At 32.3% G+C, this 15,751-nt stretch overlaps 2 protein-coding genes across 2 annotated transcripts in view; both read right to left on the bottom strand.

The window, feature by feature from the left end:
* LOC127720620 (ankyrin-1-like) overlaps positions 1-15,169 on the bottom strand; it is a 47,364-nt gene extending 32,195 nt beyond the window's left edge. The window contains exon 1 of the mRNA XM_052227305.1: positions 14,956-15,169. Coding sequence (XP_052083265.1) covers positions 14,956-15,150 — 195 coding nt within the window. The 5' untranslated portion in view covers positions 15,151-15,169. The remainder of the gene's footprint in view (positions 1-14,955) is intronic.
* LOC127720622 (ankyrin repeat domain-containing protein 50-like) lies at positions 8,441-11,293 on the bottom strand. The gene has a single exon (XM_052227306.1). It carries the CDS (start codon positions 11,143-11,145, stop codon positions 8,710-8,712), a length of 2,436 nt encoding a protein of 811 aa, XP_052083266.1. The 5' UTR covers positions 11,146-11,293; the 3' UTR covers positions 8,441-8,709.
* Positions 15,170-15,751: the final 582 nt, after the last annotated feature.

Genomic DNA, 15,751 nt, shown 5'->3' with positions numbered 1-15,751 from the left:
TTACAAAGACAATGTGATTAATCAGAATGCATCGGTTCATGTAAAAACAGTTAACTTTTATTATCCACAACACTTATCTTGAAACCATTGTCTGATACATAGACAATTACGGTTACTCTATCTTTTTACATACTAAATCTACAATGCAGTTGAAAACTTCACTTTAGATAATATCAATTTTCCAATTGTGAACTTGTCATTCTGTCTAGCATCATTTAAGGAGGTTTAAATCTCCAAGTTCTTACCGTATACAAGGACCTGTTTTTCATATAATTGTATGCTAGAGGTTAACTGCTTACCATACAAGAAGTTGTTAAAGTTAAGTGTTATAAATAATAAAATCATGTTGTATGGTTTTTGAATTGTTGGTTCTTTTCAATGACTGAAGTTTATTGTGATATCATTCAATGCGAATTATCATCAAATCGGGATTATATCAAGGAATCAATCGAGGAAACAATTAAGGTTTTAGAAATATACGAGCATCGGGAGCTAAGGTAAATTATGAAGAGACTGTAAGGGTATATTTGGGTCGTTGGAAAAATAAAACACCAAAATATAAAAAAGAAATAGATGGTCAAGTGAACCAATTAAAGCAATGAGAGTTATTCATGGATACAGTGTTAATTTAGAAGCTACTAGAATATGCCTGCGAAATCGTGGTACAATTGGGCAAGTGTTGAAACAAAGAGTGTGGACACAATAATAAGGTGGAAACAGTAAGGATTTGGACACGGTTAATGCATTTAAATTTTATTTCTTTAAAGAGACGATCCAGTCGTTTTTTCGCTAATAAATTCGTAAGTCTAAATTATTTCATCTGTTAGTCAAAACATTGGGTAGGGGGGTTTACACATAAAAAGGGGGAGGGGTCTGGACGTCGGGTGCCTGTGTTTACACATAAAAATTGGGAGGGGTCCGGACGTCGGGTGCTTGTGTTTACACATAAAAAGGGGGAGGATCATTTCGACACGTTCAGAGCCCATTTCATTTTTGAACAGTTCTGCACCTGAGTAAAAAGGATGGATGTCGTTTAATTTAGCAAAATGATGCACTTACAATACAATACAGGATCCTTATAGGCCTAACTGTCCTTTTTTCTAACCTGTCTTCTTACTTTCACTTTGATTTAGCGGGCAGTACGTCGACTGAGAATGCGCAAACGCGTATAAGACACGGATAGATCGAATTTGGATATTTTCTCAAAAAAAATTTTCTGTGGAAAAAAGATTGTTTCAAAGACAAATTTAGGAAGTACAAAACACTACATTTATACGTTATATCAAAAATATTTCCGACTTTGTATGGTTTCAGAGGAGTTGCGACTTAATGAAATCGGTCTCTTCTTTTAGTTGTATAGATATGGTTAGAAAAAAATAAAACAATTAAAGCGTGTCTTGAGGTTTAAAAATCTCGTGACCTAAAATTCAAGGGCAGGGTTTTAATATTAGAATCGTTGATTATATCTAAAAATGGGTTTGAAATCGAAATGCAAAGAATACCTGAAAAATTAAAAAAAAAGAAATAAACAACATCATGTGGAATTTTATATGGGAGAGAAAAGTAAATTTAATTAAAAGGGACGTGTGTTGCTTGCCAATAGAGGAAAAGAGATGGGTATGATCAACATAAACTGGTTCATTAAATCTGAACAAAGCAAAAGTATGCAGAAGATTTTAAGATCAGAAAACGACAACTGAAACACGATAGTCAAATGGAGAAATATGATAACCAATATAATTGTGAAAATTTTTCGGATTGACGAGGATTACAAATGGAAAATTTTCCAAAATTTTATCTTGATTTACTAAAAACGGGGTCTAAATTTTTTAAGTATACAAAGTCCAATAAAAAGAAACGATGTCCTAAACCAACAATTATTTGGAAACATATAATTCAATATAACAGAAAACCTGTTTTCTTCGCTAACTTCGGAAAAATCGGAATTAATACAATTAAAGATATTTGGGATAAAATAACGAAAAATATCAAAAGTGACAACTTTATTATACAATATTCCTAAAGATAAAAGAAACTGGATTTCGGAATTGAAAAGACTGAAATTAGCTATTCCAAAATCGTTCAAGGGCAGATTAAAAGATGTCAATCTACAACCCGAACCACAAAAAATGGTTATAACGTGAAAAATACTTTTCAATTTTACGATGAACGAATAAAGAAGGTAATCCCAAGTGAAATATCTTTGAAATTAATCCAGTATTCGTTAAATTTAGATATAATTCCAAAATGTGAAATAAAATGGAATAATCAGTATAATTCGGAAATACCTTGGAAAAAGATATGGAGAAATTTAAATAAAAATATATTCTCTAGGAAAGCAATTCAAATTAGCTAGAAAATTGTTCATAACATTATCTACACGGAGCAAAAATTATTTAGAATGGGCAAATCCAATAATGGTAAATGCCATTTTTGTAAAACAGAAAATGAAACCCTCACACATCTTTTTAACAGCTGTAACATTATAAGGGTTGTTTGGGAACATATTTTTGATGCTTTTAAAAAGTATTATTTGCTGAATAATACAACAGATATCCCAATTAGGAATGAACTTATTATACTAGGAATGTACGATAACAATACAAAATATAATGTCATAACCAATACGATTCTCAATACAGTTGAATGGATTTTTTGGTAATGTAGGAATATAATCAAATATCAATCTAAACGTATTACGTCCAGCCAATTGATATCATATGCAAAACGGGAACTGGGCAGTTTAATTGAATCTATGGATATATCATTATCTTAAAAAAAATGAAATAAAACTTATTGCAAACCTCATACCTTAAATCAGTTACTTATAAATTGTGTATTTACATTCTTTTCCTTTTTGCAACATTAAACATCCACCAACAGAAATATAGTATAAATGTATTAACAACGTCGAGGATGTGACCTATCAAATAAACTAATCATAGATACCAGGATTCAAATTTTGTATTTGCGCCAGACGCGCGTTTCGTCTACAAAAGACTCAGCAGTGACGCTCGAATAAAAAAAAAGTTTAAAAGGCTAAAAATCACTGACCGACACATTACAATGTAATCCAGGTGTTAAAAGTACAAAGAAGTAGGGCCATTTTCCAGTGAGTTTTTTTCATTTGATTAGCTAGGTAAATCATGTTTTTAAATAGCCCGATAGATACTAATTATAGTTTATGAAAACGCGTCACATCATCTATTTTCATACCTTGAACAGGTAACCCTACAATAATCAAGGCCAAGACTATTGTTTTTTTTATCAAAATCAATGATTGATTTTGTTTGTAAATGCCCCTGAGGAGCATTAAAATATGAATTATCAACTAATAGATATTCAAAATTAGTTTTGTATAAAAAAAAAACATCAGTTAGCGTGTTAATGTTGGTAGGTGATTTGTAGCGTACATGTATTTCACAACTTTGTTTAACTTAAAACTAACAAAATATTAAACAAGAATGTGTCCATAGTACACGGATGCCCCACTCGTACTATCATTTTCTATGTTCAGTGAACTATGAAATTGGGATAAAAACTGTAATTTAGCATTAAAACGCGAAAGATCATATCATAGGGATCATGTGTACTAAGTTTCAAGTTGGTTGGACTTCCAATTCATAAAAAATTACCTTGACAAAAAATCTTAACCTGAAACGGGACAGACGGACGAACGAAGGGACGAACGGACGGACAAACGAACGAACGGACGCACAGACCGAAAAACTTAATGCCCCTAAGTTGCGCCTAAAAAAGGGGGTTAAATATAAATACAAGAAACATTTAATAATCTAATTATCTGATATAAATCAGCTAATCTAATTCAAGATCGGTCTCTGTTTTAATGCCAAGAAGCCAAAAAATATTGGACGCATTTAACTGGGATGTTGTTTTCCTCAATCTGGATGTATCAATATCTATACACTGTTCCAGCTTTTAAGGTTTATCGTCTATATGAACCGGACAACAGCTTACACCAGTTGGTACTAGAACGGCTTGCGTAACAAACACATGTAATCTGGTATTTTCTGCATGGCATTGTACCAAATGGATCGACCCTATGTTGTGATACAGATTCAACACTTTCTTGATGTTTTACCTACAGTCACGATTGGTAGTGTAAATGATTTTTTCTGTGGTGTTGTTTCATTTCCTGATGACTTAGGTTCCGGTGTCGGGACAGTGGTACAATGTAACAATGCCAGTACTAGTATCTACACAGTTGGTGGATTGGCGATAAAATTACTGTCTGCATTTGTTACATATCATACCATTTTCTAAAACGTTCTTGTTCAAGATTTAGAAAAAAAAATTTTGTTGTTTTGAAATTTTTCTGCTATGGCCTTTTTTGTTTGTTATGTGTATAACACACACAACATTTGGGCTTCATTGCTATATAATCAATTCTCGTGTTATTGGTTATGTACAAGCACCTACTTCAGTGTGACTCTTTGAATTAAACAAACATCCGAAAAAATGTGATAGAAACATAACATTTTAATATTTCAACATAAAAAATGAGAAAAATTAGCGTGAGATTTGAACCCCATCTTAAAAACAATCCTTTATTTACAGTTTTAAGCGCTACCGATGGAGCCACGGCGACTCTTGAAAACAAAATCGATATTAAGCAGCTGTATAGGTACAATTTAGTGATGTTCCATTTTTTATTAAAAAAGTTGTTTTTTAGGTATTAAGGACACACTAAACCAATATCATTTTTGAGGGAAAAAGTTGTATAAATTACAACAACAACAAAAAACATAACTTTGTTTTGGTTTGAAGTGTCCTTCTAGGGGGATTCCCTGTTTTTCCAACATAAAAACACGGTAAATTCCGCATATTTGAATTTCATCCTTTTTTGGAGGTTAAATTAACTATTTTCCAGACATAACATAATACATAAAAATCGATATATTGACCAAAACTCATTTTTATTTTATGTTTTGATCGTAAATTTTATTCTTTCAGCACTTTTTGAAATTGGCCCTTCCGTGAAAATAATTCAGGGGAAATTGGCCCTTCCGTGAAAATAATTCAGGGGAAATTGGCCCTACCTCTTTTTAATGTCAATTATAAGTAAAGGTAATGTGTAGATTGTAGTGTGTATTTTGATGTATTTATCTAATGTAGAATGTTATACTGTTTGATCGCAAATGATGTCTGTGTAATGAATAAGAATGTAACTTATGTGCTAAACTTAGAAAATATTTTTTTTTTAATAGAGTCAACCGTTTATCCATGAACGATGGACCATTGTAAACACAGGGCCCCTTGTGTATACTTCTCTGGGTTATATAAGGTAAATTATATTCAGTATTCAGGTGTTTTTCAATAAATGCATTTCAAGTCTTAAAACAAAGGTTGTTATGATGATACATTTAATAAAAAAAACCGAGAAACACGACGTCTGCCACTAGTGGAGCATAATCAGCTTTCCCTTATGGAGAACTTGAGTTCCCGTTTGTTTTTGCCGAGTTGCTCTATCTTAAGCAATCTTTTATGGACTTTTCTTTGTTAATGTGTGTGCATTGGGGGATGGTTCTCCTGTTGACAATCTAAATTGGCTCATTATATTACCTCAGGTTTGTGTTTTACTTAGATGCATATGTCTTTATGGATTAACAAGATACCAAATCTCATAAATCAATCAAAAAGATATAAATCGGGGTTACAAACCAAAAATCAGTAAATTGCCATGTACTCAAATAGAAGGAAGACAGAAACGTCGACATGGTTATATATACACATTCTTTCAAAAAGAACTCGTTCAAAACATTTATTTTAAGCATTCCAATTCAGGTATGTATATATTGTTCAAATAGAACAGCGTTTTTCTAAAAGTTTCCTGATTGTATAGTCTCTCAGTTTGTTTGGAATATTTACAAATTAAAGTTAGTATATGATTGTGACCATTTATGTTAGTAAATTGAAATTGGGAGCAAATGGATTCACCAACAGTGGAGATGTTTCCTCACTCGTACATTTATTAAAATCTCCCTCGTTGTGGAGTAACAGGTTTACAATATCTAAATAGTTTTTATTACAGGCAATCAACACAGGAGATACTCCAGTATAGTTGCACTTATTAACGTCTGCCTAATTGGCAATTAAAAGTTTTACAACATGAACATGATAATTATAGCAAATTATATACAGAGGAGATGTTCCATCAATCCTGCACTTATTAAAGTCTGCCTTCTGGACCAACAACACATTTTCTATACCGATATTGTTTTCGTGACAGGCAAACTAGAGGGAAGATGTTCCATCTTTTCTGCACTTATTGATGTCTGCATGATTTTTTTGTAAATACTTTACGATATCTATATGATTTGTATGACAAGCAATGAAAAGCGGAAATGTGTCATCATGCATACACTCATTAATTAATGTCTGCCTTGTTGTCTATCAGTAGATTTACTATACCTAAATGTTGATTGTGACAAGCCAGATAGAAGGGAGATACGTTGCCGTACCTGCACTGATTTACGTCTGCCTCTCTATTCAATAATATCGCCACCACTTTTTTTTTGTAACAATTAAAGCATATACATGACATACATACAATATGATACAATCATGTAAAATATATACAGTGTCATTATTATAAATACATTATAATTAGAAATATTTGACATTATCTATAGAACAGATAAAAAGTTAAAGAAAATATGAAAATAAATAAACAAATAAATAAATAAATAAATAAATAAATAAATACATAAATACTTCTCTTTCCAATAAAAATCTTTCCATGAAAAAATAACTACATGCATTCCTTTTTAAAAACCGAATCATTTTTTTTTTCGCAAATAAAAAGATAAAAGGTCAAACAGTTTATCATGCATAATTTTGTATTTAATTTATAATGCACCGACTACTGAACTAAGAACCAAGACTAGTCGGTTCGAAGTCGGGAAGGGATATATGTCTTCCTTGTGGACAGTTCCCTTGTTTCATCATTTTATTGTATTATATTGTCCAATCAAAACTGTATTGAACTAATCTGTCTCTAATCGACAAGCTATACTGAGCAGCATTACATTGCTAATGTCCATATTTTCTGAACAGCACCATATTTCCTCTTTCTAAATGACCCATGAGTACTAATTGTACATGACCTTATCCGAAAAACTGCAACGGACAGCCCTACATTGTATTTTATTCTTTCCCAACTGAACTGAAAAATACTAAATCGTACGTAGTACCTCTGAACATCTGCACGAGACAGCATTATATCATATTCGACTGTCCTTATTATCACTTATATTTAGTATTACTCAACTCTATTCGACAGAACAACATCTCTTTTCAAACCATAGAAACGGAACAGTACTAAATTGTACTTCAAATTTAATCTTGAATGTAATTACCCGTCGAATATGTACTCAAGGCTGAACCTTAACTGATAACTTATCGGCACCATACTCATACCAAAGGAGACGCATTACAATGCGTCACCGAGGAACAAGTGATCAGTTTGCTGGAGTTTCTTATTGACAACAAATTTGTTGAATTTGGAAGAAAGTAGACTTTTTAAGACCTTGTTGATAAATATTCCATATCAACTTCACAAATTGTACATGATGGTCTTGAAATATATTTTTTATAAGTACTGAAGTTGTTTATCATATTGATTACGTGTTATAGATTTTTTTTATATGTCCTTGTATATTATTGACAGTAACTGTTATAGATATAAGAAGATGTGGTATGAGTGCCAATGAGACAACTCTCCATCAAAGTAAAAACTTATAAAAGTAAACCATTATAGGTCAAAGTACGGAGCCTTGGCTCACACCGAACAGCAAGTTATAAAGAGCCCCAAAATGACTAGTATAAAACCATTCAAACGGGATAACCAACGGTCTAATCTATATAAAACGAGAAACGAGACACTTATGAACCACATCAACAAACGATAAATTTACTTTTCTAGTAACAGCTGTATTATGTCATCATTTCCTTTATGCCATGCCACAAACAATGGAGATGATTCATTATCCATACAAAAATGACTGTCTGCATTGTTGTCTATTAACAATTGTACTTTATGTTTATGTCCTTCTTTACAACCCATAAACAAAGGAGATGCTTCTTCGTCGTAACATTTATTAACATCTGCTTTGCTGTTCAATAACAGCTTTACTATATCAATATGACTTTATTGACAAGCCACAAACAAAGGAGAGGCTTCATTATACATACACTTATTAATGTCTGCCTTGTTTTCCAGTAACAGCTTTACTATATCTATATGACCTTTCTCACTAGCCACAAACAAATGAGAGGCTTCATCATACATACACTTATAAATGTCTGCCTTGTATTCAAGTAACAGCTTTACTATATCTGTGTGTCCTTTCTGACAAGCTAAAAATAAGGGAAAGGCATCTTCATACATAAACTTATTGATGTCTGCCTTGTTGTCCAGTAACAGCTTTACTATATCTGTGTGTCCTTTCTGAAAGCAACAAATAAAGGGGATATCTCATTATCCATACACTTATCGATGTCTGCCCTGTTGTCCAGTAACAGCTGTACTATATCTTTATATCATTCCTTATAAGCAATCCACAGGGGAGATATCTCAATATTCATACACTAATTAATGTCAGCCATGTTGTCTAGTAACAGCCGTACTATATCTTCATATCCTTTCTGACAAGCAATTATTAAGGGGGATATTTCATTATCCTTACATTAATTAATTTCTGCTTTGTTGTCTAGCAACAGTTGTACTATATTTATATGTCCTTCCTGACAAGCAATAAATAAGGGGGATATCTTATCAATACTACACTTGTTTAAGTCCGCCTTGTTATTAAGTAACAGATGGACTATATCTTTCTGGTTAGACTCACACGCTATATACAAAGGAGATTGTTCACATGTATTACACTTATTAATGTCTGCCTTATGGTCTAGTAACCGTTGTACTATATCTGTATGTCCTTGCTGACAAGCAATTAAAAAGGGAGATGCTTCGTTATCTTTACATTTACTAAGGTCTGCCTCACTGTCTAGTAATAGTTGTACTACATCTATATGTCCTTCCTGACAAGCAATAAACAAGGGAGATGATTCATCATCCTTACACTTATTGATGTCTGCTTTGTTTTTTAGTAACAACTTTACTATATCTTTATGTCCTTGCTGACAAGCAATAAAAAAGGGAGATGCTTCATTATCCATACATTTACTGAGGTCTGCCTCATTTTCTAGTAACAAATTTACTATACCAATATGTCCTTCCTGACAAGCCATAAACAGGGGTGATGTTTCATCATCCATACACTTATTGATATCTGCTTTGTTTATTAATAACAGCTGTACTATATCGTTATGTCCTTCCTGACAAGCAATTATAAATGGGGATGCATCGTCATTCGTACATTTATCAATGTCTGCCTTGTGTTCTAGTAACAACTGTACTACATCTTTATGTCCTTCCTGACAAGCAATAAATAGGGAAGACGCTTCTTCATCGTTACACTTATTAATATCTGCTTTGTTGTTTAGTAACAGCCGAACTATACCTATATATCCTCCCTTACAAGCAATGAATAAGGGGGAGATCTCATGATCCATACATTTATTGATGTCTGCCCTGTTGTCCAATAACAACTGCACTATTTCTTTATGTCCGTCCTGACAAGCCATAAACACTGGAGATTGTTCATCATCGTTACACTTATTGATATCTGCTTTTTTTTTTAGTAAAAGCTGTACTACATCTATATGTCCTTCCTGACAAGCAATGGACAAGGGGGATGTATCATTATCCATACACTTATTACTGTCTGCCTTGTTATCTAGTAACAACTGTACTACATCTTTATATCCGTCCTGACATGCCATAAACAGGGGAGATGCTTCATCATCTTTACACTTACTTATGTCTGCCTTGTTTTCCAATAGCATCTTCACTACTTCAGTATGACCTTCTTGTGATGATACATGTAAAGGACTCAAACCATTATTCCTACACAGATTAATATCAACACAATGATACAAACACCATTGAATAAATGGAATATCACCTTTAAAACAACTCTGTAAAAGAACAGTATCGTTGTCAGTGTCATCACATGTTTGTGCTAGTTGTCTCTGGTGTGTAATATCAAGTGTATTTAAATAACATAGAAATCGTCGTCTGAACTTTGGTATGTCCATATTTATATTATTGAACACATCAATAACCTTACCACAAGACCAGTCATTGGCCATTCTCTGTATATACATCTGGTGGAATTTAGGCGGAACTATCGTGAGGAACTGGTGACTGTCTTTTTCTCTCTCTAATAAAAAACGTTCCATAATAAATTCACTGTGTGCATTCTGGATTAAAAACTGGGGCATCTTTTTCCCAAAGTAATACGATAAAATATCAAACAGTTTATCGTGTAAAGTTCTGTAAACACCATGTTCCTTTCTTATGAAAGTTTGCTCAAGTGAATCAAGTTCATCCAATAAGATTGACCTTGACGTACTTTTGTCCAGTCTACATGCCTCAAAAGTGTTGTATATTATGTGTTTTGTTTTTTCATCTATTTCCTCTGTCAAAACTTCGTTTCTTAAATTATTATTAAAAATGACACACAATGCTATTGCACAGTATTTACCAAATTTTTTATTCTTCTTCAGATGTTCCATCTCTTCTTCATACACTGAAAATGGATTCTGAAAGAAATCTTTAATCTTGAGTTCCGAATTAACATGATACAATTTACAGAGCAATGGGAAACAATCAAATAAATCACAATACTGAATAATCTCAGAAGCGTCATCTTTCAGATATGTCTCTGCAATTGACTGTTTTTCAGTTTTTGACAAGCATAAGTCTTCTGATAACAAGTTGCATGTATTGGTTCTGAAAATTGATAATGATTCGAAGTGTTCATCTTTGTAGACTTGTAATCTACAGGCAACAATAATTTTTGTGTGTTTATTGTTATTTCCAGTTAATTTTTTAATACGTTTTATGACTGATTCCCAGTTGTTTACATCGGATTGGTTTATTGAGAATGTTCCACAAAAGTCATCAATAACAAACAATGTTTTCTGATTTGGATTAAAAAACTGAACAATTTCATGTGGATTGGTTACCAGTAATGCATCATACCCGTCTCTTATCATTTTCAAAACCACATGTCGGAGGGTTGCTGTCTTTCCAACACCAGAACTAGCAGTAATAGTTACACAATTATGTTTCTTGATAAATTCTAGCACATGTTTTGCAGCTCTAGTTTTCACAAAGTTAACATCATCTTTCTTCCACTGATCCAGTATCTGACGGAATTGTACTAAAATATGAATAAATGATATATATAGTCATAAGAGAAATATCTATACATCAACATAAACAGAGTTTTGTTTGATTTATTTTCCCCATAAAAATGAGAAGAACGTGGTACCATTGCAAATGAAACAATTATTTAACAATGTTGACGTAAAAAAATCAATAAGACATGTGTTTACACAAACGAAATATTCAAATTACATTGTTTTGTTGCTTTAGAAGACCACTTATTTACTTATTTATTGTTTCAAGCAACATTTAATTATTCTGGATGTCTTTTTGCTTTTAAATCAGAATACATTTTTATTGGGCAATATATTATGACTTTGTACATTTGTGTTTGACTTTCCTAAAATAAAACCTACTCTGAAATACATCCACTGATACTACAATGTAGGACGGTATGTTTTCATATTTCCAATTTCAAGTATTTGGAACTTTCTTCAGTAGCAATTAACATTCTTTGGTACGATGTAGTTATTTCTAAAAGTTTTGTTTGAACATTTTGTTTATCTATCATATATTTTGTTTAGAATTAACTTGCACTTTTTTAAGAATATTAACTAGTTTGTTCAGATCAAAACTAATTGTAATTCCATCAGTGATAAATAATCATATCAACCTATTTATTTTTACTTTTAGAATTTGGTGTTGATGGATGTTCTTTGAAAGTCTATGCTAAAAGCAATTTCAATATTCTAAAACTGATTTTTATACAATTCAAAAGTAAGGGTCACGAAAATGTGAACGTAATTGTAGTGAGATTTATTTTCGCACCAGTTCTTTTGAAAATTGACTGGCCATAAGTTATGCTCGTATCTTCTCAGTTTCATTAAACTACAAATTGGTTCAATATTTTGTAGTTGTTTTTCATTTTGTCAAATTGACCTTGGAATAAGTCTTACATTGCTCACTATAGAGTAGGTCTCAGAGTTGTACCATCAATTTAGTGTTATTAAATATTTCATTGGAATACAGTAAATAATGTTAGTTTTTGATACTTTAAAACATTTCAAGGTATAGGAAATGTGTTCACTGTTTTTCTCCTTACCTTTCAGGTTCCAAGGTACTGTTGATTGATCCAAATGTTTTGTTCTTAGCTCTTTACATTCCTCAACCATATCTGGACCACCTATTCTTCTTATAGCCTATAAAAATAAAATGAAAAAAATGAGCAGATGCCACGCAATATATATTGGAATTTCACGGCCTATAAAATTGTTAAAGGATTTGAAAAAGTAAAATCACAAAAATACTGAACTCCCAGGAAAATTCAAAACGGAAAGTCCCTAATTAAATGGCAAAATCAAAAGCTCAAACATGTCAAACGAATGGATAACAACTGTCCTATTCCTGACTTGGTACAGGCATCAACCTAATGTGTCAAAGACATGATTGTTTATGTGTGACATTAAATAGTTTGTGTTTTGATATGACCTTGACTTTGATGGGGACTAACAAGACAGGTCAATACTAAAATAAACTGCACATCTTTATTCTCAAATCATCTCACATCAACTCGCACAAAACAGTATACGGGTCCGACCTTACACCCTAGTAACCTGGAATAGCCCGACCACGAAACGGATTCAACCGTACTACATGATCATAGCAGTTTGCATTGTTCCAAAATATAATTGCTATAACTGTGTGACATATTTACAAAATGAAAGTTGACATACTTGAACATTTCGCCTGTTAAAATGTTAAAATTATATCAAAACTTAAAGAATTTTAGAGCTCAGTTCGATTGTATTCCATCTGTGTAATACATATCAAATTAATTTACTTCGTATTATTTTTGAAGTCGTTTCGTACATAGCTATACGAAAGAAATAAACTCTAAAGTTTACCAGACCTAATTTTCTCTTTGATATGGATCTTTGCCACTTTTGATTTACAATGCTGCACAATAAACGATCATTAAGCAATGAAATCTAAACTTAAAATACATAGGTGTCGAGTATTCAAAAGAATATATGAAAAAATGGACGTAAGGTGCCATATTTCATATGTCGACGCTTCACCATATGTGCATTTCAACGATTTATATACGAATACGAATACTTTATTAAATTCAATTAAAGGGTACGTTTCCGAGCATATACATTCATATACATAATATTAATTATACAGTATTTTTAAGGTATCTAACATTGAAAATAAGTGAATAAATAAGTATCATCCATACAAGATGGTGTTTGAAAATAAATAAATAGAATATTGACCCTTTGTAATAAAAGAAACATAAAATTCATTACTACCACCTATTATATTAGAAAGAAGATGTGGTATGATTACCAATGAGACAACTCTTCACAAGAGACAAACAAACACACAAATTAACAGCTAAAGGTCACCATACGGCCTTCAAATTTTCAAAGCCCATACCGTATAATCAGCTAAAAAAGCCCAGAAATCACAAATGTAAAACAATTCAAACGAGAAAACTAACGGCCTAATTTATGTACACAAAAATGAACGAAAAACAAATATGTATCACAGCAACAAACGACAACTACTGAATTACAGGCTCCTGACTTGGGACAGGCACATACATACAGAATGCGGCGGGGTTAAATATGTTAGCGTGATCCCAACAATCCACCTAACCTGGGACAGTGGTGTAACAGTACAACATAAGAACGAACTATAAAAATCAGATGAGAAAAGGCTTAACTCATCAGATGGATACAAATAGAAATACATCTAACCAAAACACATAGTTGACGTGACCGGGTACTTGTACATCCCAACAACAAAGAGACACTAAGTACAGATCTGAGAGTACTCGCAGTTACTGACAGACAGTTCAAAGCCAATTACAACTAATACAAAAAATCATGCATCTTTGACTAAATTGCATGTATATTTAGTCACCGGAATGCATTTTATTCTGATTTCAAGACAATGTATATCTTATCAGTGGTGCTTCAAATTAAAAAGTGGCAACCAGTGATAACTTTTGTTAACATTAAAAAGCAAAAATGAAAACTAAGACGAAAATTTCTTTGAAATAAGCTTAAGAATATCTGTCAGTTTTAGGAGGATAGGCTTTGATTTTAATAAATTTAGCATCTTTTAATGCAATTGAAGGTTAATACATCCAAGAACAAAAATATGTTAATCGCCTATTGTAGTCGTTTATATTGATATTATAAAGTTGGGCATGCACCTGTCCGATTATGAATTCAGAACAAATTGTAAGCAACTGTATATTCTATAAATTACATGACATCCATCATTAACAACAAAAACAACAAATGGAAGATTGTCCGACCTTCGTGGCTAATCTCCGCTTTATTTGGTCTCAGCTAGATAGATGTATCATTGGTTATCATACCGCATTTTCTTATTTCTATACTTAATACACTCACCATAGATACCAGGACCAAACCCCTTCACGCTAAATGCCATAAAAAAGACCCATCAGTGACGCTCGATTAGAAAGAGCTAAGAAAGTAAGAAGTTGAAGAACATTGAGTACCAAACAATTCCAACAATTCATTGAGAAAGTCAGCACACACATTTTGCATGTAACACCCATTAAGCTTGTGATTTTTAAAAGGTAATTCAAAACTCGATTCTTCAAAATTACATGAATTATGCATCATTTGTTGCAATTATCGGATAACTGATATTCTTACCCCACTGATATCTTCCCATGCAATTGTAAAGAATGCTGAATTCATCTTTCCGTTTTTAAAATGAGCTATATGGTTTCTGTAGTGTTTGATTCTTGCTAAGTCAGCTATGGGTGTGGTTTCAGTTTTCAATGGTAATTTGTCATATCCACCTGCAGGTTCAGGAAAATTTGCCAGGTTTCTAAGTAATATAATCATTAATGTCACATCAAAAGTCTCCGAGTTAGGTGCACCTATAAATATACAATAAGAGTTATATCAATTTACACGTGTTTAACATATTCAAGGAATCCAAACAACTAATTATTTTAATTTATAAATGTTTGTGATTGTTTTGAATAAAACGATATTCATGCTCACATGAAATCCATTAATATACAAATAATATTGATGATTACAGCATTCAATTGGTTGAATTTGAAATCCTCTGCGTGAAAGATTTAAGAAATAATGTGTCATACATACAGGAAATTATCGAAATATGAATAAAATCAATTGGTGTTTTAATTTCAATGAGACAGTCACTGAATGGGGGAAAACAAACGAACGACATCAAGATGGCAACATACAGCTTTTCACAATAGAAAGATACACACACAATACATCCAGTCTTTCGTCAACATTTAATTGTCCAAGTTAAAAACGAACATTCAAATATGATATAATAAAGTACTTAAGTGGTTCCACACGTGGGTCATATATATGGAGATTTGGCGAGTTTAAACTATCCTTTAACCCTTCTAATTCTCTATACCAAAGAACATTGAATAAAAGCAGATATAGAAAAAAGTAAAATCAC

This window comes from Mytilus californianus, unplaced genomic scaffold (genome assembly GCF_021869535.1).
Source record: "Mytilus californianus isolate M0D057914Y unplaced genomic scaffold, xbMytCali1.0.p SCAF_11, whole genome shotgun sequence".
In the NCBI taxonomy this organism is placed as follows: Eukaryota; Metazoa; Mollusca; class Bivalvia; order Mytilida; family Mytilidae; genus Mytilus; species Mytilus californianus.
This window is presented reverse-complemented; position numbering and strand designations above follow the sequence as displayed.